General features: G+C 43.2%; 1 protein-coding gene across 1 annotated transcript in view; it reads right to left on the reverse strand.

Annotated features, from left to right (window-relative positions):
* LOC141139586 (vesicle-associated membrane protein 1-like) overlaps window positions 1-26,818 on the reverse strand; it is a 71,496-nt gene that overhangs the window by 6,133 nt on the left and 38,545 nt on the right. The window contains exons 3-4 of the mRNA XM_073625863.1: window positions 25,472-25,630; window positions 21,141-21,192 (exon numbers count right to left, since the gene is read on the reverse strand). Coding sequence (XP_073481964.1) covers window positions 21,141-21,192; window positions 25,472-25,630 — 211 coding nt within the window. The remainder of the gene's footprint in view (window positions 1-21,140; window positions 21,193-25,471; window positions 25,631-26,818) is intronic.

Here is a 26,818-nt window from a genome sequence, read left to right on the forward strand (position 1 = left end):
ATGGGAGAAATCAAAAGTGCTAATTTTAAAAGTTAATATGCAAGTTATTGTCATAAAAAAGTGCTTGGGGACCTGGGTCCTGCCCCAGGGGACATGTATCAATGCAAAAAAAAGTTCCAAAAACTGCCATTTTTTCAGGAGTAGTGATTTTAATAATGCTTAAAGTGAAACAATAGAAGTGTAATATTCCTTTAAATTTCATACCTGGGGGGTGTCTATAGTATCCCTGTAAAGTGGCGCATGTTTCCCGTGTTTAGAACAGTCTGACAGCAAAATGTCATTTCTAAAGAAAAAAAAGTCATTTAAAACTACTTGCGGCTATAATGAATTGTCGGTCTGGCAATACACATAAAAGTTAATTGATAAAAACAGCATGGGATTCCCCCACAGGGGAACCCCAAACCAAAATTTAAAAAAATAAATGCATGGGGGTCCCCCCAAATTCCATACCAGGCCCTTCAGATCTGGTATGGATATTAAGGGGAACCTCGCACCAAAATTTTTAAAAAATGGCGTGGGGGTCACCCTCAAAATCCCCTCTCCCCATTTACGTAAACGGGTGACCCCACCTCCTCTGACAACACGGGGAAAGCCATAGGGAAGTCCCCATGAAGTCCCTGTGCATCAGGGGGGGGCAGGGTCACCGGGTGGCCCCGCCCTCAGTTATATAAGAACTGTCAGAAGAACAGAAGCGTCAGAACAGAAGAAAGAAGAAGAACACCGAAGGAAGACCAGAAGAAGATGGAAGAAGAAGCGGGGGGAAGAAGAAGACATTAATAAAGGAACTGTCAAAAACAGTCTATTGACTTTAACATTTTTGACACTTTTTTTGTGAAATGGTAGGGGTACCCCATTACCAATTCACACAGGGGGGCCGGGATCTGGGGGTCCCCCTGTTAAAGGGGGCTTCCAGATTCCAATAAGTCCCCCGCCCGCAGACCCCCACAACCACCAGGCAAGGGTTGTGGGGATGAGGCCCGTCATCTTCCCCATGTTGAGGGCATGGCATGTGGCCTGGTACGGTTCAGGAGGGGAGGCACTCTCTCGTCCCCCCTTCTTTTCCTGCGGCCTGCCAGGTTGCGTGCTCGGATAAGGGTCTGGTATGGATTTTTAGGGGGACCCCTATGCCATTTTATTTTTACATTTTGGCGCAGAGTTCCCCTTAATATCCATACCAAACCTGAAGGGCCTGGTATGGAATTTGGAGGGATAAAAGGGGATATTGCGAGCCACAATGGTATATTGCCTCAAATGTGGAAATCACCTAGATGCCCGCGCAGAACACGTTTCATATGCCATGCAATACAATGTATACAAAAGATACGCTGCGCTAAGATGAAAATGTAAATCTGGAGATCATTAATGCATATGAGGTATACTGAAAATACCGCATAAGCGGCTTATCCAGCCACAGCAAGGCACAAAGGATATATGTATATATATAAAAAAAAAATAAAAATTTTTAAGTAATTATAGGGTGCAATGTGTAAATAGTATACTAGATGTATACCATTAGAATAAGAGTAGCGATGATTAAACTACTAACTGTATATATAAAAAATGAAAAATTATTTATATAATCTGAAATTTACCGTGTAAAATATATATGTAAATAATATCACAGTGATAAGTGCAAAAAATACAACAAAGTGCCAAGTGCCACACAATGAGTGTGAATATCAAATCCAAGATGTGATACGTGGTTATTAAAGTCCAATTTATGAAAGAAATGCACGTAAAGTCCATAAAAACAGTTCATAAAAAATCCAACGTGCGTGCATTAATCTTAGTGTTTAGTGCTCAGAATTCCATGCTCAAGTGCCATCCAATGACCCCCCCGGGGACAGCCGCTCACCTCAGAGCGTGCGACTCAGCTGTGAGACTGAATCTAAACACGCTTATGAGCCATCCCACGGCTCAGTGATGGAATCAAGATACACAGTATTCAGCAGCAGCTCCACATTTAGGAATAAAGGAAAAGAAAAAGAAAAACTGGATAGTGTGATATCGTTTATGTTTATTGGAATAAAAGCTCCCCACATTAGGGTACTCACATTTGCAAGGTGAATATCATGTGACCTGGCTAGCTCTGATAACAAGTAATTATTCTGTCCAGCATAAAAGACACAACTGAGCATGTGCAAGTTGGCAACTCTGCCTGTGTTAGCTGGCTTTCCCCAGATAGACAGTGCAGGAGGGAAGGACCTGTGCATACAGGATAAAACAGCCTTTTTACACAATACAGAGGATTAACCCCTTAAGTTCCACAGTGAGTATAAAAAGCATGCTATGGTGCATATACAGATTTTTACTGTTGTGGGTTTAGTAAAACTTTAAAGTACACACAGGTGGACTCTATTTTCTAATTAGGTGACTTCTGAAGGCAATTTGTTCCTCTCAATTTTACTTAGCGCTATCACTTTTCAGATATTTATTTGTAAAACATATTTAGAAAACCGATTGTCATTTTCTTTCCACTTCACAATTATGTGCCACTTTGTGTTGGTCTATCATATAAAATACCAATAAAATACATTTTTGTTTTTGGATGTAACATGACAAAATATGGAAAATTTCAAGGGGTATGAATACTTTTTCAAGGCACTGTATGTACAGTTAGATCCATATATATTTTGACACTGGCACAATTTTAGCTTTCTTCAGGTATTTACCAAAATATATTCAAGCTTTAGTTAACAAAATGTATATGGGCTGAAAGTGCACACTCTCAGGTTTAATTTGAGGGTATGTACATCCAAATCGGAGGAAAGGTTTAGGAATTACAGCTCTTAAGATTAGCCAACCCCCCTTTTTCAATGAACCAAAAGTAATTGGACAATTAAATCAAAAGCGGTTTCATTGCTAGATGTGGGCTACTCCTTTGTTATTTCTTTATCAATTAAGCAGGTCAAAAGTCTGGAGTTGATTCTAAGTGTGGTATTAGCATTTGTAATCTATTGCTGTGAACCTACATCATGCGTTCAAAGGAGCTGTCCATGCAAGTGAAACGGGCCATTGTAAGGCTTCAAAAATAAAACAAATCCATCAGAGATATAGCAGCAACATTAGGAGTGGCCAAATCAACAGTTTGGTACATTCTGAGGAAAGAAGAACGCACTGGAGAGCTCAGCAACATGTAAAGGCCTGGACGTCCACGGAAGACAACAGTGGTGGATGATCGCAGGATCCTCTCTATGGTAAAGAAAAACCCATTCACAACATCGACAAGTGAAGGACACTCTCCAGGAGGTGGACATATCATTATCAAAGTCTACAATCAAGAGAAGACTTCACCAGAGCAAATACAGAGGGTGCAAACCATTCATAAACCGAAGAATAGAAAAGCCAGATTAGACTTTTCCAAAAAACATCTAAAAAAGCCAGACCAGTTCTGGAAAAGTATTATTTGGATGGATGAAACTAAGATTAATTTGTACCAGAATGACGGGAAGAAAAAAGTGTGGAGAAGGCTTGGGACAGCTCCTGCTCCAAAGTAAACAACGTCAACTGTAAAACATGGTGGAGGCAGTGTAATGGCATGGACTTGCATGGCTTCCAGCGGCACTGGGTCATTGATGTTTATTGATGATGTGACAGAAGACAGAAGCAGCTGGATGAATTCTGCAGTGTTTAGAGATATACTGTCAGCCCAGATTCAGCCAAATGCAGCAAAGTTGATTGGATGGCACTTCACAGTACAGATGGACAATGATCCAAAACAAACTGCAAAAGCAACCCAGGATCTTTTGAAGGAAAAGAAGTGGAATATTCTGCAATGGCCGAGTCAATCACCTGATCTCAACCTAACTGAGCATGCAATTCACTTGCTGAAGGCAAAACTAAAAGGCAGAAAGACCCACAAAGAACAACTGAAGACAGCTGCAGTTACAGCCTGGCAAAGCATAAGAAAGGAGGAAACACTTTCCAGACTTCAGGCAGTCATTATCAGTAAAGGATTCTCATTAAAATATAAAAAATTAACAATTTATATATTTATGATTATATTCATTTGTCCAGTTGCCTTTGAGCCCCTGAAAACGGTGGAACGTGTATAAAAATGGTCTGCACTTCAAATTCACTTGCATTGTTCGTTTTAATTTTATTCTGGTGGCATACAGAGCCAAAAGTATGAAAATGTTGCCTGTATCCAAATTTATATGGACCTAACACATACACACATTATATATATATATATATATATATATATATATATATATATATATATATATATATATATATATATATATATATATATATATATTGTGGCAGATTGTTTCCCTGCCAGGGTCTAGAAGGAGGTTGTGACCCAGAATTCTCGATTGGACAGGTTGAGGGGCTCCAGGTAGCTTGTAATATGAAGAGGAAACTGGCTTTTCAGTTTCCTCCTTTTTTAGAAAATTCCACTTTGGGACCTGGAGCCCGGGGATTTTTGAGAGATCTGGGTGGGATGAAATCCCCAGTCCTGGGTCCTGATTTTGAGAACAGCCAGCATACTAATTGGTCAGGTGTGTGCTGGGCTTTTAGTAACAACCTGACCATGGTTCTGGGTTCCACCCTGGCAGATAGGAAGTCTGGCCAGGAGTCAGGAGGACTCCATGGGGGAGCCAGTGCAGCAAGAGGCTGCTAGCTGTGTGCACCAAGTTGGTCGGTGAAACAGTCTGTAGGAGACAGACAAGGGCCTGGCGTGTAAGGCCAGAGCAGCAGTGCTGCAAATGAGAGCCAACTAGGCTGAATGTCGTTTTGTTGATAGAAAAAGGAATGCTGAAACCCCTGCAAAGGAAACCTATGTTTGTTTGCTGAACTTGCTTTTAATAAGAATGGGCAAACAAAGAAGAAACAGCAAGTGGTGGTGTCCTTAAAGCTCTACATTTGATGCTAGTCCTTTACATTATGGTGGAGAAGTGCTTTGGGCACAATCCAAGATCCCTGCAATCAAGTTCATCTGTTTATATGAACTGTGTGTGTTAGTGCTTCAGACTGCACAATCTGTGTGAACCTGCAAGAGAAAAGCAACGTGCTTTAAAGAGGCAGTGCTCGAAAAAAATTTTTTGCTGGACTATAAAGTCGTTCTGGAGTGACCGAGTATGGGGCAGTCAAAGCTCCTAAAAGAAGCAAGGATCGCTGAAATGAAAGACAGAGCTCTGTGGCTGGAGGGATTGTTACCACCTGATCAAGCCCCGTACATGCCTGAACAGAGTTTGCCAAGGAGAAAGAGGGCTGGTGTTGTCCCTAGCAACAGTGGTGCACAGATGACTGAGTTTGGAGTCCACCAAAATTTGAATCTGCAGTGGATTGGTGCAAGCAGCACCTGGCAGCTCACAACCAAGTTAAAGAGGAGAGCAACCCAACCCTTAGTGCAAGGAGAGAGCGGCTGGATGCTCATACCTGGGAGAGGGGTGTTGTTGCCCCTGGCAACACTGGTGCAAGTAGGCCAGCTATCAAGGTGCAGAGGCCTAAAATGGAAAGCAGATGCAGTGTGGGAAGCCCTGACAAGACATGGAACCAAGTGCGCTGTTTGCGGTGCAGTGAGTGGGGGCATCCAGTCTCCAAGTGCCCTTTATCAAAGCAGAGGTCTGCATCTGTGTTTTGGAAGCCTGCTCTGAGTACCAGGAGTGAGCAACAGGCTTACCAGAAGTTTTAAAGGAGTGCAGTTGCCCATAGCGACAAATATGATGTCAGGTCGGTGGCCTTCAAGACAAACATATTGCCTACAGAGGATTGTGGCAAGTTTAAAGCAACACTTCTTCATAGAGAGAGAAGTCTATGAGTTTGGGAGAGCCAGCAAAGTGCAGTTGAGAGAGTGCCATCTTCCTTAGCAACAGGAGAAAGTCTCCAAGTACCATGCCAGGAATGTGGTCAACTGGGGCATGGGATCTTTTCTTGTCCCACCTTGTGGAATATGGCTGCTGATATTGTTGCTGGGCTTAACGCTTCGCCTGCAAGCCCGGATTCCTGTGTTAAAATGTTTGCAGTCACCCCTGCCAACAGAGAGGAAATTCTTGTTGTGCCTGCTGTAGTTTTATCCCGTGGCCACCAGAGGGAGTGGGCCAGTAGAAGTGCAGTACAAGAAAGTCAACGTACTCAAGTGAACATGGCAAGACCTGTTACACTGATGGTTAAGACTGTTGCTGTTGAAGTCATGGGAAAGACTGACTGTGTGATTGTTCACACTGAAGTGGAAGTGATCCCAGAGGGAAGATCCACTGTTGGTGCAGAAAAGGACTTGCCTCACTGCAGTGCCCTGTCCAGTGGGGAGGCAAATGTTAAAATTGAATGTGATAATGTGGTGCTTAATGAGGTAGGGGTGATATGCTATTCCCCTTAGCAATAGTATATAAGGCTGCAGAGGTGACCTTATAAACCTCAAGGGAGCTCTGTGTGTTGGAGCCAGAGGTTGCCTGGGACAACTGTGGTGCCACTCTGATGGATAAGAGGGTACTTTACCTTGGTGATGAGAATGTGTCAAATGGTAAAACTAAAATGTCTGAAATTACTTGTGATAATGGGTTACTGCGGCCTGTCACTGCTGACAGCAAAAGTCTTCATGAGTTTAATGAAGTGACAACCGAGCAAGGTGGTGAAGTTATGGCATTGCAGCCTGCTGTGTTTAAAAATGTTTTGCCACAGGTTAGTTTAAACAAAAGTGATATGTGCAATGTTTCTGCTGTGGAGCCACTCTGTCCTAGGTCTCCTTTGGCAGTTGGAGTGGTACTGCGTAATACCTCTGATAGGAGCACAGAGAAAGTAGACTGAGACAGATGGGCAACAAGTCTGTTGGCTTTATTGAAAGAAGGCACAGTGTGTAACAGTGGGGCGGACACAATTTCTGCTGTGCTGAATGGAGGGACTACAGAGAAACTTATAGTCCAGGGTGTGTTTGTTGCTGCAGAAGATATCCCTCTGGAGATGGAAGGGCCAAGTGAAATTGAGCACATAGCAGAGGTTGTGCCTACAACCCATAAAGAAGTTAATGGTGTGGTATACCAAACTAATGTTATCCATAAAGAAGACCTGGAACAGATCATTGACACTGCGCCTGTGAGTTTTGTAGTGACTCCCGCACCTGGCTGCGCTCTAGGAGAGCACCAGGTTATTGCATTGGATACCGCCAGTGGGTAGGCGGTACTTTTAAGAAGCACCACCTCTAAGGTATTAGTAAATGAGTCTTTCCATATCCCAAGGAACATGAAGGACCCCAGGAAGGTCTTAGGTGTAGAATCACGGTGCCTTTTTATGACATATGCTGAGAGAAATATTAAAATGTTGGAGTGTACAGCCGGTGTATATCCTGCCATCCTCTCCTGCATTTGGAGAACTTGTACCACGGGTTATGCATAAATGGAGCTGGATGTTACAGGCTGTACGATGCAGAGATTGCAAAGTTGGAAGCATTTAATGCAATTGTTGTTAGTGTGGAAAGTTGTCTCACCGTGTCCTGGATTGCTTCATACGGAGATTGTGTATGAGAGGCACTCTGGGGTACCGATAGTCTGGGCGGAAGTGCCAGAGGGCTCAAGTACATGTGATGTGGTTGGGGTCATCAACTTTGAAATTAGATGGTGAGGATCAGGTATCAGGACAGTTGCTGGAGGAGGATCATGTGGAAGCGACGTTGCCATGGGAAACAACCACTCCGCATTGTACGATTCCCTTCCAGACACTGCCTTGCAGAACTCTGGAGAAATTAGTTCTGATAAATGTGTTGATACTTCTGATAATGTGGAAAAGTGCAACGCACTGGTAAATGTTTTGGTTATCATGGGTGACAACAAAAATAAAGGTAGACCTGATGGTCAAGGTGGAGTGGGTGCTGCTAAATTTTAAAAATGCAGGAAGATGAAAAATGGTGTGACCGACCCAGAAGAGGGAATAGGTGCACTAGAATTAGGCCGCCTACAGGTTCAGGAGGGTAATTTTGGGAAAGATTTCCAGAGGTCCAACTCCCCAAGTTGTAAGAGTAAAAGGTCTGAGGACAATGGCCCACAGCTTAACAGGGTGTTATTAAAAGAGTTTAATTGCAAAATAAAAGAGCCCATGCGTAATACTGAAATGTTTAAAAGTGTGGCCCCTAGGAGAATGAGCAGATGGCGCTTTTGGAAGCACATCTGCAAAAAGTCACAGGGGTATCTTTGTAGTACCCAAGTCAGTGTAGCAGGGGGGCACAGGGAAAGTCACCTGATAAGATTGGGTTTAGCCCTTGTGAGTGATGACTGACACACAGGTGCCAATTTGAAGAGGTTTGGCTAGTGTGTTACGCCTTTCCGAGGTCGAAACAGGGGGGGAGGATATGTGGCAAAGCGTTTCCCTGCCAGGGTCCAGAAGGTTGTGACCCAAAATTCTCAACCAGGCAGGTTTAGGGGCTCCAGGGAGCTTGTAACATGAAGAGGAAACTGGCTGTTCAGTTTCCTCCTTTTTTAGAAAAGTCCACTTTGGGACCTGGAGCCCAGGGATTTCTAAGAGATCTAAAAGAACAGCATACTAATTGGTCAGGTGTGTGCTGGGCTTTTAGTAACAACCTAGCCATGGTTCTGGGCTCCACCCTGGCAGATTGGAAGTCTGGCCAGGAGTCAGGAGGGCTCCACGGGGGGAGCCAGTGCAGCAAGAGGCTGCTAGCTGTGTGCACCAAGTTGGTCGGTGAAACAGTCTGTAGGAGACAGACAAGGGCCTGGCATGTAAGGCCAGAGCAGCAGTGCTGCAAGTGAGAGCCAACTAGGCTGAATGTCGTTTTGTTGATGGAAAAAGGGATGCTAAAACCCCTGCGAGGGAAACCTATGTTTGCTTGCTGAACTTGCTTTTAATAAAAATGGGCAAACAAAGAAGAAACAGCGAGTGGCAGTGTCCTTAAAGCTCTACATTTGACGCTAGTCCTTTATGCTACCTGTTAAAGTTCTTCAGCAATAAATCCTAAAAAGACATCGCCTAACTTGAATTGTTGGAGAGTGTGGGACTGTGCTTGTGTGATTGGCAGGCTCTCTACTATTTGGGAGAACCTGGGCATATTCCAAGCAGCTTCTGACTATAGCAACTGACAGAAGATTGTGAATTTGGGGTGTTTCTATGGACTTTCCGGTGTATGCATACAAGAGAGGGGGGATACAGTGTCTGTCAGCTGTGACAAACTTCTGTTCAGCTGCCAGTTGTGGGTGCATTTTTGATGGGTAAGTGAAGAGTTAACTCTCAGCATGGGAGAGAGTTGCAGAAGTGTCTAACCTGTGTCTCCTTGAAAGAGACTGAGTTTTTTGCAAAGGAAGCGGCTGCCAGTGAGCAAGCATTTTCTGCTGGACAACTGAGAGTTAACCTGCACAGCAGGAGAAGTCCAGTCTGGTGGGAAAAGCTTTGGTCAGTGAAGGACAGAACTGCAAGCCGGGTCACATGAGCTCAGCCTGCCACAGAAGACTGCACACTTAGAGCGGAAGTGAGAGCTCCAAGATGGCCAACGTTCGTTTCTTTGGCGGTGATGACACTGGGAAGTGCCGCATCCCCAGGGCACCTGGACTGGATGGCTAAATGGCAAGGCTGTTTGATGGATACTGGAGTATACTTGGTGCACCATGGATGCTTTGCGCTGGGCACCGTAGGAGAAACAAGCATCCATACCTGGTTTATGGAAGGTGCCAGAAGTTGTACTAGACTTTGGGGTACAGAGTCAGTATGATATATTTTCTTTTTTTGGCAGTGGTAATCTAGATTATGCTAACCTGTTACTACTTAACTGATTGTAGAGTTTTATTTTGCTCAGGTAGGATGTGTTTCTGGTTTCATGATGGTCAGCTGAGACCATCAACATGTCAAGTTATTCTATACCTATACGAATATATCTCACGTATAGGTTTTCTGCACCATTTACTTTTTGGACACTAGATGTCAGTAAAATACTGAAAGTAGCTTTATGAACTTTAACCCCATACCTCAGGGTTATATACCGTTTATATGTCATTGCTTCCCTGGAAGATCATCTCTGTGGAGATAATGCTCAAATGCTGGATTGAAATGTGGTATGCAAATTGTTGATTGTGTTCTCTTGCAGATGAACAGCAGCAAGAGATATGCACTTTAGATATTGTTTATTGATGCACTAACATAGGTGTGCGCAGCTGTGCCGGGAATCACTGTTGGGCGCAGGATGACCAAGAAAAGAATGAACCCTGAGAACAGGATTGGATTATTTAAAATGGGGCAGTAATATTTATCCACAATATCTCCCAGTTTATATGTAAAGACTATTCTTGGTTTGTTTGATTCTAAACTCAACATGTTAGTTGAGAGAGCTGATCACATTGGCCTCTGGAACTGGGTAGGAGCCGGACAGTCTACTCCTACTATAGTTTTTTTGCCTACTAGGCTGAGGAGGGGGGAGATCACTGGTTGTATTGTTAATTGTAATTAGCTCCTGCTATTGTGAGAAGGTGTCCTGTGTTTATACTACTGTGTGAAGCTCGGTGACCACAAGTCTGTGACCTAAAGGTCATGTCTCTGAGTCACCTAGTCTGGGTAAATGATTTAGTAAACTAGCTCATGTTAATTAGGTTTCTGGTTACAGTTGTATTGTTAGAGTAATATGAGCAGGAGGGGGGAACCTCCTTTTTAACTGTATATAAAGACTTGTAATTTTGGTTCTAAAAAAAGAGTCTGATTCCTGTTTGACCCTCCGTACAGAGCCTCGTCTCGTACTTGGGGGGAAGAATTATTCGCATGGGTTTCTTGTTCGGCTAATTGGAGTGTTCGGTAGCTGCCTTTGTGTTCAGAAATGGAATGTCCTAAACGGCTTTAACCCCTTTCATACTCAGGGTGTCGTTACAGGCCCTACCCTGTTTCCCCGAAAATAAGCCCTACCCTGAAAATAAGACCTACAAGGACTTTAAGTAGGGCTTATTTGGGGGGTAGGGCTTATATTGCAGCCATCACCGACAATCACGCTAGGTCTTATTTTTGGGGAAACAGGGTATATATATATATATATATATATATATATATATATATATATATATATATATATATATATATATATATATATATATATACACACATATACACACACACACACAGTATCTCACAAAAGTGAGTACACCCCTCACATTTTTGTAAATATTTTATTCTATCTTTTCATGTGACAACACTGAAGAAATTACACTTCGCTACAATGTAAAGTAGTGAGTGTACAGCTTGTATAACAGTGGAAATTTTCTGTTCCCTCAAAATAACTCAACACAGCCATTAATGTCTAAACCGCTGGCAACAAAAGTGAGTACACTCCTAAGTGAAAATGTCCAAATTGGGCCCAGTTAGCTATTTTCTCTCCCCGATGTCATGTGACTTGTTAGTGTTACAAGGTCTCAGGTGTGAATGGGGAGCAGGTTTTTTAAATTTGGGGTTATCGCTCTCACTCTCTCATACTGGTCACTGGAAGTTCAACATGGCACCTCATGGCAAAGAACTCTGAGGATCTGAAAAAAAGAATTGTTGCTCTACATAAAGATGGCCTAGGCTATAAGAAGATTGCCAAGACTCTGAAACTGAGCTGCATCAAGGTGGCCAAGACCATACAGCTGTTTTACAGGACAGGTTCCACTCAGAACAGGCCTTGCCATGGTCGACCAAAGAAGAGTGCACATGCTCAGCGTCATATCCAGAGGTTGTCTTTGGGAAATAGACGTATGCTGCCAGCATTGCTGCAGAGGTTGAAGGGGTGGGAGGTCAGCCTGTCAGTGCTCAGACCATACGCCACACACTGCATCAAATTGGTCGGCATGGCTGTCATCCCAGAAGGAAGCCTCTTCTAAAGATGATGCACAAGAAAGCCCGCAAACAGTTTGCTGAAAGACAAGCAGACTAAGGACATGGATTACTGGAACCATGATGAGACCAAGACAAACTTATTTGGTTCAGATGGTGTCAAGCATGTGCGGTGGCAACCAGGTGAGGAGTACAAAGACAAGTGTGTCTTTCCTACAGTCAAGCATGGTGGTGGGAGTATCATAGTCTGGGGCTGCATGAGTGCTGCCGGCACTGGGGAGCTACAGTTCATTGAGGGAACTATGAATACTAACATATACCGTGACATACTGAAGCAGAGCATGATCCCCCTCCCTTCGGAGACTGGGCAGCAAGGCAGTATTCCAACATAACGACCCCAAACACACCTCCAAGTTGACCACTGCCTTGTTAAAGAAGCTGAGGGTAAAGGTGATGGACTGGTCAAGTATGTCTCCAGACCTAAACCCTATTAAGCGTCTGTGGGGCATCCTCAAATGGAAGGTGAAGAAGCACAAGGTCTCTAACATCCACCAGATCCATGATGTTGTCATGGAGGAGTGGAAGAGGACCCCAGTGGCAACCCGTGAAGCTCTGGTAAACTTCATGCCCAAGGGGGTTAAGGCAGTGCTGGAAAATAATGGTGGCCACACAAAATATTGACACTTTGGGCACAATATGGAAGTTTTCACTTAGACATTAATGGCTTTGTGTTGAGTTATTTTGAGGGGACAGCAAATTTACACTGTCATACAAGCTGTACACTCACTACTTTACATTGTAGCAAAGTTTCATATCTTCAGTGTTGTCACATGAAAATATAGAATAAAAGATTTACAACAAGGGTGGGTGTACTCACTTTTGTGAGATACTGTATATATATACACACACACACTATATATATATATATATATATATATATATATATATATATATATATATATATATATATATATATATATATATATATATATATATATATATACACATACATACACATACACACACACACACACACACACACACACTCTTAATACTCTTAACACTCTTATACACATGTAAAAAACAGAAGGGCAGTGGACGGTGTTTTTTATTATTTTATTTTTGTATTATTTTTTTACAATTTTATTTTGATTTTTTTTTACCATTTTTTTTAGGGGCCCCATTGGGGGACTTTGGTAAAATCTCAGCAAGGGAAATCTGTGCCCCAGGGCTGATTAGGGTGTGCCCAGGCACACCCCCTACGCACACCTATGTGAACTAATAATTGCTATTAGTCAGTGGTAGGGTTGTACCAGATAGGCTGTATATTAATATGTGATTGTCACATGGTGACTGATTGCCTGATGACACCATCAATGTAAACTATTCAGTGTGAACTATTTTTGCACAAAGTTCTTGTATGTGGAATACCACATATTCTGCTGTAACTATGGTAATGTTTACTTCCCTTCCCTATGCCCTATTATACCAGCATACGCTACTCTCGGGAGCAAGAGCTTTGTGCAGTGACATGGCCCATAAGGACAGGGCCAGATTTTTAGTGGGGAAGGTGGTGGGGGTGTAGGACCCTCTTTTAGTGGGGCTGCTTGGATTAATTTTAGTTTCTGGCTCCACTATAGTTGGTGGAGCATTGATTGTGTTGGTCTGTTAAGGGTGTCCTGAGCTGAGAGTTTGATTACTCCCTCCTGTCTCTGAAAGAAGCTTCCAGAGCATAGGGCAGGGAGATTTATCATGCCACAGCCAATCCCTGGAAGGAGGCATTCAGAAAGTGGCTGGGGAGGTGATACATGCGCAGGAGGCCTGAGCAGAGTGTTCTTCTCCCTCCAGGGAGGGTTCCAGTTCTCTTGGGGCTGTTGCCTCTGTAGGCAGCTCCACTAAAGACAAGAAGCTTCAGTTTGGGCCTCACCAGCTGCTGGACTGAGGGCCTGGGGAAGATTGCCTGAGGATTACATTTGCTGAAGGGCACTGCAATGAAGTCCTGGGTCTGAAGAAGGCGCTTGTTATCTCCCTCACTAAGGTTTTATATGTGGATGCTGGGTGGAAGAAAACTCCTGGTACACTGTGAGTAAAGACCTTGCTGGTGACTGTTAGTTGTGCAAGTATTAGAAGGCAACAAAGAGCCAGAGGTCACTATATGGACTGCTGCTGTAGGGTTATAGATATACTGGCCATTCCCTCTGACCTCCAGAAGATAAGGTAATTACTAGTGCTTTTGGAGTATCTGTTGATCCTAATGTCGTTTACACATGATCAGAATTTCCAATGGGAAATGTTCGATGTGAGCTAGTTGTCGGAAAGTCCGACCGTGTGTATGCTCCATCGGACATTTGCTGTCGGAATTTCCGCTCATAAATGTTTGAGAGCAGGTTCTTAAATTTTCCGACAACAAACTTTGTTGTTGGAAATTCCGAGCGTGTGTACACAAGTCCGATGCACCAAATTCCACTCATGCTCGGATTCAAGACTGAGACGGAAGCGCTCGGTCTTATAAAACTAGCATTCGTAATGGAGATCGCACATTCGTCACGGTGCAAATTTTGAAATCTTTCATTGCAGCGCATTCTCTTCCTCTTTATAATGCTAGAATAATGAAGTTGCTTTGCTGCTGATATTCACACACAGTTCTGACAAACTGATTTCTTATTATTTCTCGTGATTTCCTGAATAATCTTTGTTTTTGTTTGTTTTTTTCTCAAGATCTCCAGAATAATCTTTATTTTTTGTTTATAGTGATCTCCATGATGTTTTTTGTCATTTTGTGTGTCAAGTTACCACAACATCATTATTATCTTGTATTTATTAACCTCAAAGAGGTTGGTTGGTGTTGTGTCCTTTGTTAATTTGACATTGTATTTTTGAAATGTACCTACAGTGCCTACTCACAAATTGTCCTTTTTGAAGTAAAACACATAGCCAAGTATTTGTCCAAACAAAAATTAAACATTTATTAGGGGTCCTAACAAAATAAAGAGGAAGGCAACGCTGGAGAAACAGTTGGAGTTCGTGAAGCCTTTGTACCACAGGGCAGACATCAATTATTTGACAGGCAAAATTGGTAGCCTGAGGAGTCCATTTAATAGGGAGCAGAATCCGATCCAGGACTCCGAGAGATCGGGAGCAGCAGCAGATGACATGTATGTGCCGAGGCCGTGGTCTTACAACAGCCTACATCTTTTGCCAGACCACACCAAACCCAGGCCATCACTCTCAAGACTTCATTGCATGCTTCCTTCCAGGCTGTGGCTGTGGTGTTGGAGGTGGTGTTGGAGGTGTTGCTGGAGGTGGTGGAGGAGTCATATGGTCCAACTCACAGACGTGGCTTTTATTGGTGAGTTCATCCCTCTCCCCCTTATTTAGGGCCTGAAATGTTACCTCCTCACAGATGAGGCGTTGGCCCACCTCCATTAATTGCATCTTACTGACTGTCATACACGCAAAGGACTCCTGGACACTAGGGGTGGTTGTGAGTACCGCAGTAGCCTGCCAAATCAAATTAGTCGCTGACTCCTCCAGGTTCCTTGCCTTCCTGGTCCTTTTTGTTGGAAGGTGGAGGGGAGGAACCTGGGATTCAGTCAGGCTGCTGGGCACGGCCACCTCCAGGCTGCCACTTTTCACAGCCTCCTCCTGGCTGCCACTTTCCACGGCCACCTCCTGGAGGCTGCCACTTTCCACAGCCACCTCCTGGCTAAGACTTTCCTGTGTATGAAAATGGGATATAGTTTTAGTTTTTTGGTCATCAATCACACACAATTTTGAGCTCATGACTGTTGCAAATTGAATGTTAACAAATAGAAAAGATTATCATTCTGACCCCAGCATTTTTCCTTCTTGTCCCAATTATTTTTGGATACTACTGTCTATTGATATGTAAACCACTTTGTTAAATTAGAAATTAGTGATCAATAATAACATCTAATTAACATCAATAATTTTTTGACAAGAAATATGTTGAACAATGCTATACCTGGCTCAAGCTGGGCTCCTCCACATCTTCTTCCTGGGTGGAAGGCCCAGGTTGTACGTCGGAAGCCTTATCTGAGGTAGAAGGAAGAGTGGAAGGAAGGGTTTAGAGTGATGACCTGAGTTCACTCTGGTCTGATAAAAATCGCAGTCTGTCAAAGTACCAGAGTCTGGAAACATAAACGTCATCTGCTGCTGCTCCTGATCTCATGGAATCCTGGACCTCTTTTGCGCTCCCTATTATACGTGCTCCTCAGACAACCAATTTTGCACTTCAAATAGGTGATGTCTGCTGTGGGAATCACCGGCTTCACCAATTCCAACAGCTGATCCAGCGCTGCCTTCCTCTTTAGTTTGATGTTATAAAATTGGTGTTTCACTTGCCACAGACAGGGCAGCTCCCTGTACTTATCAATGAAGTTGGGGAGGAAATCTTGGTCATTAAATTTATCCATTTTCTCTGCAAAACACAACACAAGACAAACCCTAATGTCAGGCTAAACTCTCCTAATCTTGTCCCAATATAGGCCTCATTCTATAAAAGCAGTATAGGCCACTAACCACTGAAGCCCCGGTTAAAATGGTACCTTCATTTGCATGATCGGCGCTTACGCTACTCCGTCCTCCGCTCACAGATCGTACGTACGACACACGTGTGTTATGCTTTATATACACTATGCATGCATGAAACTCCGCCCCTGACCTTCTTTCTAGTGTATTCCCCGCCCCTTGTCTTTCGGTGCAGTGGGAGAGCACATGGCGGAGAGACAACAGGTGCAAGAGAATAGCAGCAATGATGATGAAAGCCCGGATCCAGAAATGTCCCGATCTAGGAGGAGATTTAAGGCCTCAAATATGTCCTTTGTAGAGATGGTGGAGATGGTGGACATCTTGAAGAGGGCCGACTATGATGGGACGTATGGGCCGTACAGAAACCCAAATGTGAGAAAGGACAAGATCATGACTAAAGTTGTGAGAAGTCTGCAGAGGAATTTTGGGGTACGACGATCCAAGGAGCAATTGAGGAAACGCTGGTCAGACCTGAAATTAAGGGAGCAGGATCAGTACAGAAGGATCAAGAGAGTGCTGCAAAAAAAGTATTTGTCGTGTTTTCCTATTATTATTAGTACTTTAGTGCTGGTCCATGTGCTTTTCTTTACTGCTGTAAAGTTTAAAATGGCAAGTTTCAGGTTCGTGGGCACAGTAATCGTTTGTAGTAAACATCGTTCGCTCGATCACTAATACAATGTTTTTGGCAGATGCAGGTTAACTACATTTGTTCATGCCTATTTGTATTAAAAGAAGTTTAGTATATTGTTGTCTAGATGGGTTTGTAACTAGAATGAAATGCAAACATGATTCAGTGTAAGGAGAGGAGACTCAGCAGCTGTTCACACATCTGGACACAGGAGCACCCTTTTTAGGGTGTCCCACACAGGTGCTCCAGTGGATACTAGGGGTGTCTCCATGTGTGATACTTTACCAAAAAAGGTAAGTATTCCAGCTTTAAGAAAGGGAAAAAATCATGTCTTTAGCTTGGAACTCTGCCAAAACAGACAATTGTACGACACTTCCAAGCAATGCTTCATCTTACTATTTCTTGCCTAAGTATACCTTTTTTTTATTCACATAGGGGAGAAAAGAATCGGGACATCTGAGGACACCAGGAACCCCACTACTCAAGAAGAAGGGGAAATCCCCACCACCCTGAAGAAGATGTGGAGGGAGGAGAGGTTCATGAATTGGGCGAAATAGTGACCACAACAGGTCAGTGTCTGAGACCACAGCTTCAGGTAATAGATGTATGCCTGCATATTTATAATACATGGTGTGTTTTTTTTATTTTTAGGTGATGTGGATGTTGTGGAAGAAGAAACTAATTTCAACAGTGCAAGTGCACAGATCCTCATCAGGGAGATCATGGTGTGCAATCAGGAATTAGAGAAGGTCAAGGAAAACATAATGATGTTGAAAAAAGACTCAGCATCATTGATGTTTTAGGCAGAATCTAAAACGCCCAAAAATTTAAGAGATTGTAGTTATATTTTTTATTTTTACTAAAGTGTTAAAGTAATTTGAAAGCCAAATTTTGAAGATGCACACAGTGTGTCTACACATGCTATCTGCCATCAAGGGATATCAATGTATGTGTTTTTGTGGGTGCAACTCCTTCCTCGCAACTAAAGTAGATGAGAGGAAGGGGTTGCACCCCAGAAACACGTCCATTGATTCCCCATGATGGGAGCTAGCACATGTTGACATTAGGCATGGGATCAGGAGGGAAATCCACATTTTGATTCCCAATTTGTGTGCATCTTCAAAATTTGGCTTTTACAGGGGTGACATGACCCCCATCTAATGAAGACCCACAACATAATAGTTAGCTGAAGAAGAGATTGTCACCCCATGTATCAAATAAATTACGTTTGCACTATGGAGAAAAATGGCCAAAAATAAAAGGCCATTGGAGAACATAGGAGACAGCTAAAAGAAACAAGCAGTAAATCAAATGAAATATGAGTTCAGTTTATAAAACAAAAATGTATTTAAAAAATGTTTTACACATTGTCTGGCATATCAATGGCCCCCTACCCACAAAGTACTCTACATGCCCCCCCCAAAGCGGGTGGGCATGTAGAGTACTTTGTGGGTAGGGGGGCAAAGTGGGTGCTTTGGGGGGGCAAGCCAGGACGGCCAGCTTCAAGAGCCGTCAAGGTTGTTTGATTTTGAAAGCCGGCCTCAGTCCCAACTGAGGCCACATAGTTTGGTGCATTTTTCCTTAGAAAATTATGGAGTATGCAGCATGCAAGGACAATATGATTCAGTTCATATTCCGCCATGTTGATCATTGTGAGAAATAGGTAGAACCGGCTGGCCATTATTACAAATGCATTCTCCACCACTCTACTGGCTCTGGCCAGCCGGTAATTAAAAACCCTCTGGTCCGGGGTGAGGGTCTTTATCGGGAACGTCCGCATCAGATGGTCACCCAGCCCAAATGCTTCATCAGCCACGAAGACAAATGGGAGTCCTGCCACGTTGTCTTCAGGAGGTGGCAAGCCCAAGCCGCCATTCTGGGGACGTCTGAAGAACTCTGTCTGGGCGATGACTCCACCATCTGACATCCGGCCATTTTTCCCCACGTCCACATACAGGAACTCGTATGTCACCGACACCACCTGCCAACAACACAATACAATTAAACCCCTTATAATTGTAATAGTATGACCCCGAGTTGGGGGGGTGGGACTATGTGGATGTGCTTTCCATCTATTGTCCCTCTGCAGTTGGGAAATTCCCACTGCTGGGCAAACTGGGAAGCCACAGTCTGCCATTCCTGTGGGTTTGAAGGAAACTGTGGCGTCAAACAAGAAAAATAAAAATTAGTACTTTTACACATAACATTGCAAGCAGATTAGACACAAACATTCTTGGCCAACATAAATATAACATTTATTTTAACAAGTATTTAAAGACAAAAGTATAAGTTCCACTTATTAGATTCCTCACCCCCTCTGATGGCCCATTATAAAAATTTTAGGTGGGGGGAGATGTTTTATACAGGTAACCCTTTCCACTTCATTGAGAGCTGAATGCATAAATAATGTGTGATACTTTGGCCAGCCCCTCCTTACTTACACTATTGGCAGCCCACTGGACAGGTTAAGCACATTTTTACATTATTGGCAGCCCACTGGACAGGTTAAGCACATTTTTACATTCTGTAATTATCTGTTAAGATAATAATAGGAGAACAAAACTTGAAACAGTACCATTTGAAAATATTCAGGCAGGCCCTTGCACTACATGCTTTGGTGAATTCATCCATAAATCTGACCACAAAAGAGGTAGTTATAGTGTGTATGGGTTTGGCAAAGTCAGCAGATAGAGGATTGGTATCGGTTGACTTAGCAGTTGGGGGGAGGGAGGGTTCTAAATGAGTTTTGCCCCCCCCCAAAAAAAAAATCTTGCACTATTCCTGAATTTAAGGACAACAATAACATTTGGACACATTTTAGGGGGTGTTTAGGGTAAGTACTACAATGGAGCTGGCAAAATACATTAAGTGATTAGGCTAGGTGTGTATGGGCCCAGGATAGCATGCTGGGGAGGTTAGTGAAGGCAACTATGAATGAAGGACAAAAAAGGAGCATTAAAAGCTTCCAGCATGCATGAGGACAAAGAGGACATTCACAGCATATTACAATCATGGTAATTAGGTAATGATGAAATAAATACAATATATTAGCAAACATTAAATACATAGAATGTGGTTTTTAAGGAGAAAACTTACCTTAATATAGTCCTTCTGCAGGACCTGTATGATGGCAGAACAGATCTCTGGAATAATGATACCCAGAGCCTGGGGGGAGATCCCAGTTGAGAACTTGATGTCCTGCAGACTGAGCCTCTCCTCGGGAGTGATGGCTTGCCGCATGCAGGTGTCCTGCCTCATAGTATAAGGGGACAGCAAAGCCAACAGATGGTGAAAAACGGGGTCCGTCATCCGGAGATAATTACTGAAATCTTCCGGATTATTCTCCCAGATCTCCCGCAACAAAGGCATATGAGAGAATTGGTCACGCTGGAGCAACCAATTCCTCATCCATGAACTCCTCCTCGCCCTGTTCATGGACTGGACTAGGGTCAAAGCAAGAACTCCAACACCAAGCCCCTGCACAGCACGAACTCTACGACAATTATGTACCCGCAACATGGCTATAAAGCGGTCGGCTGGTCGGAACGAACAGAATGCACTGAAAATCAGAAATGACCTGAGAAGAATGATCTGAAAATAAGAAACGAGCGGATAAGAACGCACTGAAAAACAGATACAAACTATTAAATAGAACGCACTGAAAGACAGGAACGAACTGACAACACGCACTGAAGAACAGATACGAACCCACAAGCATAAACTGACAAGCAGAAACGAGGCTGAAAAGTGCGAATCGTCTCTCACCAAACTTCTACTAACACGAGATAAACACGAGATTAGCAGAAGGAGCCCAAAGGGTGGCACACTAGCTACTGAACTTCCTTTTTATAGTCCCTTTCTTACGTGTTGTACGTCACCGCGTTCTGGACAGTCGGAATTTCCGACAACATTTGTGTGACCGTATGTATGCAAGACAAGTTTGAGCCAACATCCTTCAGAAAAAAATCCACGGTTTTGTTGTCGGAATGTCTGATCGTGTGTACGGGGCATAAGCCTTTCTCCTGTTAAAGTTCTTCAACAATAAATTCTAAAAAGACATCCCCTAGATTGAGCCTGAATTGTTGGTGTGTGTGTGGGACAGTACTTTTGTAACTGGCAGCCTCTGTACTATTTAGGAGAACCTGGGCATATTCCAAGCTGCTCCTTAAAGGGTAACCACTGCTTCGTTTTATCCCATATTAGCTTTGGATATGCTTCACATACTTACTTATAAGGATGATGAACAATAGTGAACACACCACTCCCATGACAATCATCATCTGTGGAAAAACAAAATCATTGGCTGACACATCCTACTAATTATGATTCATGTCCTATTGCTTTAATTATCAAATTTCATGAGAGTAGGAGACAACTGGTTAATTTTTATAATACAGGATTTATACACATCATTTTGCACAGCGCTTTACAAAGATTCTAAATGAATGTTTCTCTGCATTTTCTCATAGGGTAACATGTTTTTCATTGATGCTGTAAAATAGTTTATAAAATGTGTTTAATCAAATAACAGAGCCATGGAATACACAGCACGGTATCACAAATGTCTCCACATGTGTGGTAACTTTTACATAAGTGAATTTTATAATATAATTATTTTGACTCTATATAAAGCTTTGAACATTTTGGGTTTACTTTTGGATAGAGTATGGATCAGGTTATTAAGTATACCCTGAATGTATGCTGTGAATGCATACAGTCCTGTACAAAAGTACCACTAAGATGTACATACATCCTCCATGTACGATAGCCTGTCATGGATTTTGATAGGCTGTTGGCAGCACACTGTATACCCCATCTGTGCCTCCTGGGCACTAAAATATGCCCATTTTATATACTGTACAGGCCAAAGTGCCCATGTGCATGAGGCCTATTGGAAGATACTGGGACAAGTGGAAGAAAATGCCCACAGCCTGCGGGAGAGGAAGATCAGGTAAATAAGTCTACTGTTCCAAATCCAATGGACAGAAATGAGCAGTTAGTTGAATTTTTAGGTTTCCTTGAGTTTGGCTTTAAATAACCGCATGGACAGATGCCAGACCTATAGGATTTGTAGTTGCCAGGATATCCAAAGAGAGCAAAAAAAAAAAAAAAAGGATTTCTGACCCTCATTTTCAGTGATGGTAAAGGTATTTAGAATCTGAAGCAGACAATAGCCCTGTGAGCAGTGATATCGCTTATATATCTAGCTCATCACTGATGAAAAAAAAGATGACTAAAAACACAGTGGTAGTAAATTACATTACAGGCGGTCCCCTAGTTACAAACATCCGACTTCTACAAACGACTCCGACTTACAAACGGAGGGAGACAACAGAAAGTGGGAGAAAATCTGACCCTAGGAATTGAAATTCACTCCTGTAAAGTCGCGTACACACGGGCGGACTTTTCGACCGGACTGGTCCGACGGACCGAGTCCGGCGGACAATCCGATCGTGTGTGGGCTTCATCGGACCATCAGCGGACTTTTCCAGTCAAAAGTCTGACGGTCTTTAGATTTGGAACATGCTTCAAATCTTTACGTCGTAACTCCGTCGGACCCAGAAATCCGCTCGTCTGTATGCTAGTCCGACGGACAAAAACCGACGCTAGGGCAGCTATTGGCTGCATAAGAGTTAATATGGGAAAAAGGTGTCTCCACTGAAGCTTTATCACCAATCCTTGTTTCCATAACAACCTAAAATTTTCAAAATCCAATTGTCATTGGGACAGAAAGTGAGGTGAAATCTTCTGAACAGGGGCACAGACAGCAAAACAAACTTTACAGGGGTGTTAACCCTTCCCTATGCTATCCAAAAAGTTTAAATTTTTTTCTGGCTGGAGCTATACTTAAAAAAATGTACCTGTTCCGACTTACAAACAAATTCAACTTAAGAACAAACCTACAGACCCTGTCTTGTTTGTAACCCGGGGACCGCCTGTACATGGTTCAAAGATCAATATTATAATAATCTATAGTAACCCATGAGAAATCACTTTATTAGTCTGAATATGTTGACCCTATGAACCCTCATATTCGACTGCTTACTTCTGGTAACATTATTACTAAGTTATTAAATAAAGCCCAGTAGGGTCTCTCATCATTTTACTTCTATGACAAATTGTAGAAAAAACATTTTATGATGACTGGACTGTAAAGGATTTCCTACCAAAATGTAAGTACTGTATCCTGAATTTTAATAAATTTATATAGTTCATGCAGTACTAGGTAAATGTGAAAAATGATATCTTTGTTTAAAGAAAGATATTTATTCTCCTAAGTCACATTATCATTGCACTAAGCCGAACATTCCTGAACAAAGCCTAAAAGAGTTGCATGGAAAATGCTCGTCTGACAAAAGGGAATTATGAGAAGGACTTGCTGACAGGACTCAGTGAATATCTACACTATATGACCAAAAGTATTGGCACGCCTGCCTTTACATGCACATGAATTTTAATGGCATTTCAGTCTTAGTCCGCAAGGTTCAATATTGAGTTGGCCCACCCTTTGCAGCTATAACAGCTTCAACTCTTCTGGGAAGGCTGTCCACAAGGTTTAGGAGTGTGTCTAAGGGAATGTTTGACCATTCTTCCAGAAACGCATTTGTGAGGTCCGGCACTGATGTTGGCTGAAAAGACCTGGCTCCCAGTTTCTGCTCTAATTCATCCCAGAGGTGTTCTATCAGGTTGAGGTCAGGACTCTGTGCAGGCCAGTCAAGTTCCTCTACCCCAAACTTGCTCATCCATGTCTTTATGGACCTTGCTTTGTGCACTGGTGCGCAGTCATTTTGGACCAGGAAGGGGCCATTCCCAAACTGTTCCCACAAAGTTGGGAGCATTAAATAATCCAAAATATCTTGATATGCTGATGGCTTAAGGATTCCCTTAACTGGAACTAAGAGGCCAAGCCCAACTTCTGAAAAACAACCCCACACCATAATCCCCCCCCCCATCCACCAAATGATTTAGACAAGTGCACAAAGCAAGGTCTATAAAGACACGGATGAATATGGGCTCCAGGCAGCCATCTTGGGAAGGCCAGCATCTCCAATAGGATGCTGAAATTCCAGGAAATTTGGGTGGCCATCTTGATACAGAAGTGCTTAAATAGCGTTTGTGTTATTCAGGGTGCCCACAGTGTGGGAGTAGGTCTAGGATAGAGCCCTCCTTGTTATGGAGAGAGTAGGGGCAGTGTTTGGGAGAGGTACCTGATAAGGAGGGAAAGAGTAGGTTTCCCTTTACAGCAGGGAAGTCTTTAAGGCAGGGCAAAAGGGGCAGCTGCCCTGGGCCCTGTCATTGTTGTGGGGCCCAAAGCAGCTGCCTCATAGTTGCCAACTATCCCAGTTTAAATTCCCTCGTCCCATGAAGTTTTAGTCCTGTGCTGTGTCCTGATATCTCAGTGTGAAGTGCTGCTATTAATGCTGCCCAGCTCTGCCCTATTGTTGTATACAGATGACCCACCTGCAGACCCAGTGTTTACATGTAAATAACTGGCATTCATATGTAAATAAAGGTGGCATTCATATGTATATCATGCCCCCCTGCAGTGAGAAGATGTGCTGTAACCTCTAGCAACCAATCAGTGAGCAGTATTACTGTACAGTAATCTCTAGCAACCAATCAACAAGCAGAAATAATGTGCTGTAACTTCTAGCAATTAATCAGTGAGCCTTAATGTGTGCTGTAACCTCTAGCAACCAGTCAGTAAGCGGTAATGATATGCTGTAACCTCTGGCAACCAATCGCAAGCTCTGCCTGTTCTGATACAGTAAACTGATTTTAAGTCTAGATGCTATTTATTGTATGTCTCAGAGCGGGTGGAGAGTAAAATTGCATGGGGGGGGGGCCCCCCAGAAAAATTTTGCCCAGGGTCCAATCAATATTAAAGATGGCCCTGCTTTACAGGATATATCTTTTGCCAACTTCTTGGAACAGTCTCCCACCACCAGCCAGATAAACTGCAAGGATTCTGGAGAACTCAGGACAACCCAGTAATCTGGAATTACTCCCCAGGTATTCTGTGGTCTGTAAACTCATTGTACATTGCTCATGAAAAAATGCCTTGTTGACAGACATTACCTTTCTGATTGAAGAAGTGTGTAACCTGCAACATATGTGGTGCCATTTCTGTTAAATCCTTTATTTTATAGTTTTCCACAATATAAATTATTGTTTAAGTATCAACTTGTGTTGACTACCCACTTTTTGGGTATGTTGGTCAAGCCATGCCCACATGTAGCTCACCTAACATGTAAACATCTGTACTTTTCCTGTAGGTTCTTGACCAGTGAATAAAAAAAATTGCATACAGCTTGTTTAGTTCGTGATAATCAGGAATCATCATGGGTAGATAGGGGATGCGTCATGAAAGCGCATTTTTTATCTTTTTGTTAGGGCAGTACGATCTATGAACTTTAACTAGTTTAAGAGTCTTGTGAGTTCCTTAGTACCTTTCCCCTTATTGTACATTTATTAAGTATAAATAAATAACTACCATCAAAATCTAGCTTTATTCATAAAGGATTTCCACTTTGTTGTCCTCAGATTAATGCTTCTCACCTTGCAGTTCTTCCACCAGTATTTCCTCTTAAGTTTGGCTGCACTTGTCTCAAACTGCGAGGCCCCGGCCTGAAGTGCATCTGCCCTGTTATCCAGCTCTGACAGCTTCTGATCACGATCTAGGACCTTGTCCACATTTACACGCATGATGTCCACCACCTGCCACCACCATCAGCAAAACAAAAAACACAGACATCATCATCAGAGAAGTTAATGTGGCGCAAATGACAAAACAGCACAGAATAAACTTTGTGTCCCAGTAATTTCATTTGTTAAAAGATGAAGGTTTTATTCCCAGAAAGACGATGTTATCAACAGTACAAGAAATGTGGAATAGCAGAAAAATAATAGCATACCAAAAGTGGCAGTAAAATAGGATGATACATGAAATAAATAGAATTTAATTACATTCAAGAGTAAATATTTTAGGCTGGCCATGCAGTAACAGACACTCTAATGTGCTAGAAGAGTAGTACATTTTGTGAGGACAGGTAAATTTCCAGGTTTGGCTGGCAGCCAAACCTGGCTGTGTTTTGAACTGGGCTGGGAGTGGGTCAGGGTAGTGCTGGGTGATTCACAGGTAGTATCACCAGGACCTCCCACTTCTCTCCAGAATGTTCTGGTGTTTTCCCGAAAGAGAGGTGGAGCTGCTTGGGGTATCTTGAGGAGCCCTGACCAAACCCCAATCTGGGTTGGCAGGGGGCAGGCCTCCTTAACCACTTCCCGCCCGGCCCATAGCAGATGACGGCCGTGCGGTGGTTCATTTATCCTGACTGGGCGTCATAGGACGTCCAGCAGGATAACACGGCGGAGGCTCTTTACCACGTGATCAGCCGTGTCCAATCACGGCTGATCACGATGTCAATAGGAAGAGCCGTTGATCGGCTTTCCCTCACTCGTATCTGACAGATGCGAGTAGAGGAGAGCAGATCGACGGCTCTCCTGACAGGGGGGGTCTGCGCTGATTGTTTATCAGTGCAGCCCCATCAGATCACCACACTGGACCACCTGGGATCACCACTAGGACCACCAGGGAAGGGGGCAACATGTGGATGGCCAGGTATGTATCCCATGGCCATCCACATGTGCCCAATCTGTGCCAATCAGTGCCCACAAATGGGCACTGATTGGCACCGTTATATTGCAGTGATGCCCAGCAATGCCACTCTTAGGGGCATCAGTGTCATCAGTGCCACCCATCAGTGTCCATCTGTGCCACCTGTCAGTGCCCACCTATCAGTGCCCACCTATCAGTGCCCACCCGTAAGTACCCATCAGTGCCACCCATAAGTACCCATCAATGCCACCTACGAGTGCCCTTCAGTGCCGCCTATGAGTGCCCATCAG

Source organism: Aquarana catesbeiana, linkage group LG04 (genome assembly GCF_042186555.1).
Source record: "Aquarana catesbeiana isolate 2022-GZ linkage group LG04, ASM4218655v1, whole genome shotgun sequence".
Lineage (NCBI taxonomy): Eukaryota > Metazoa > Chordata > Amphibia > Anura > Ranidae > Aquarana > Aquarana catesbeiana.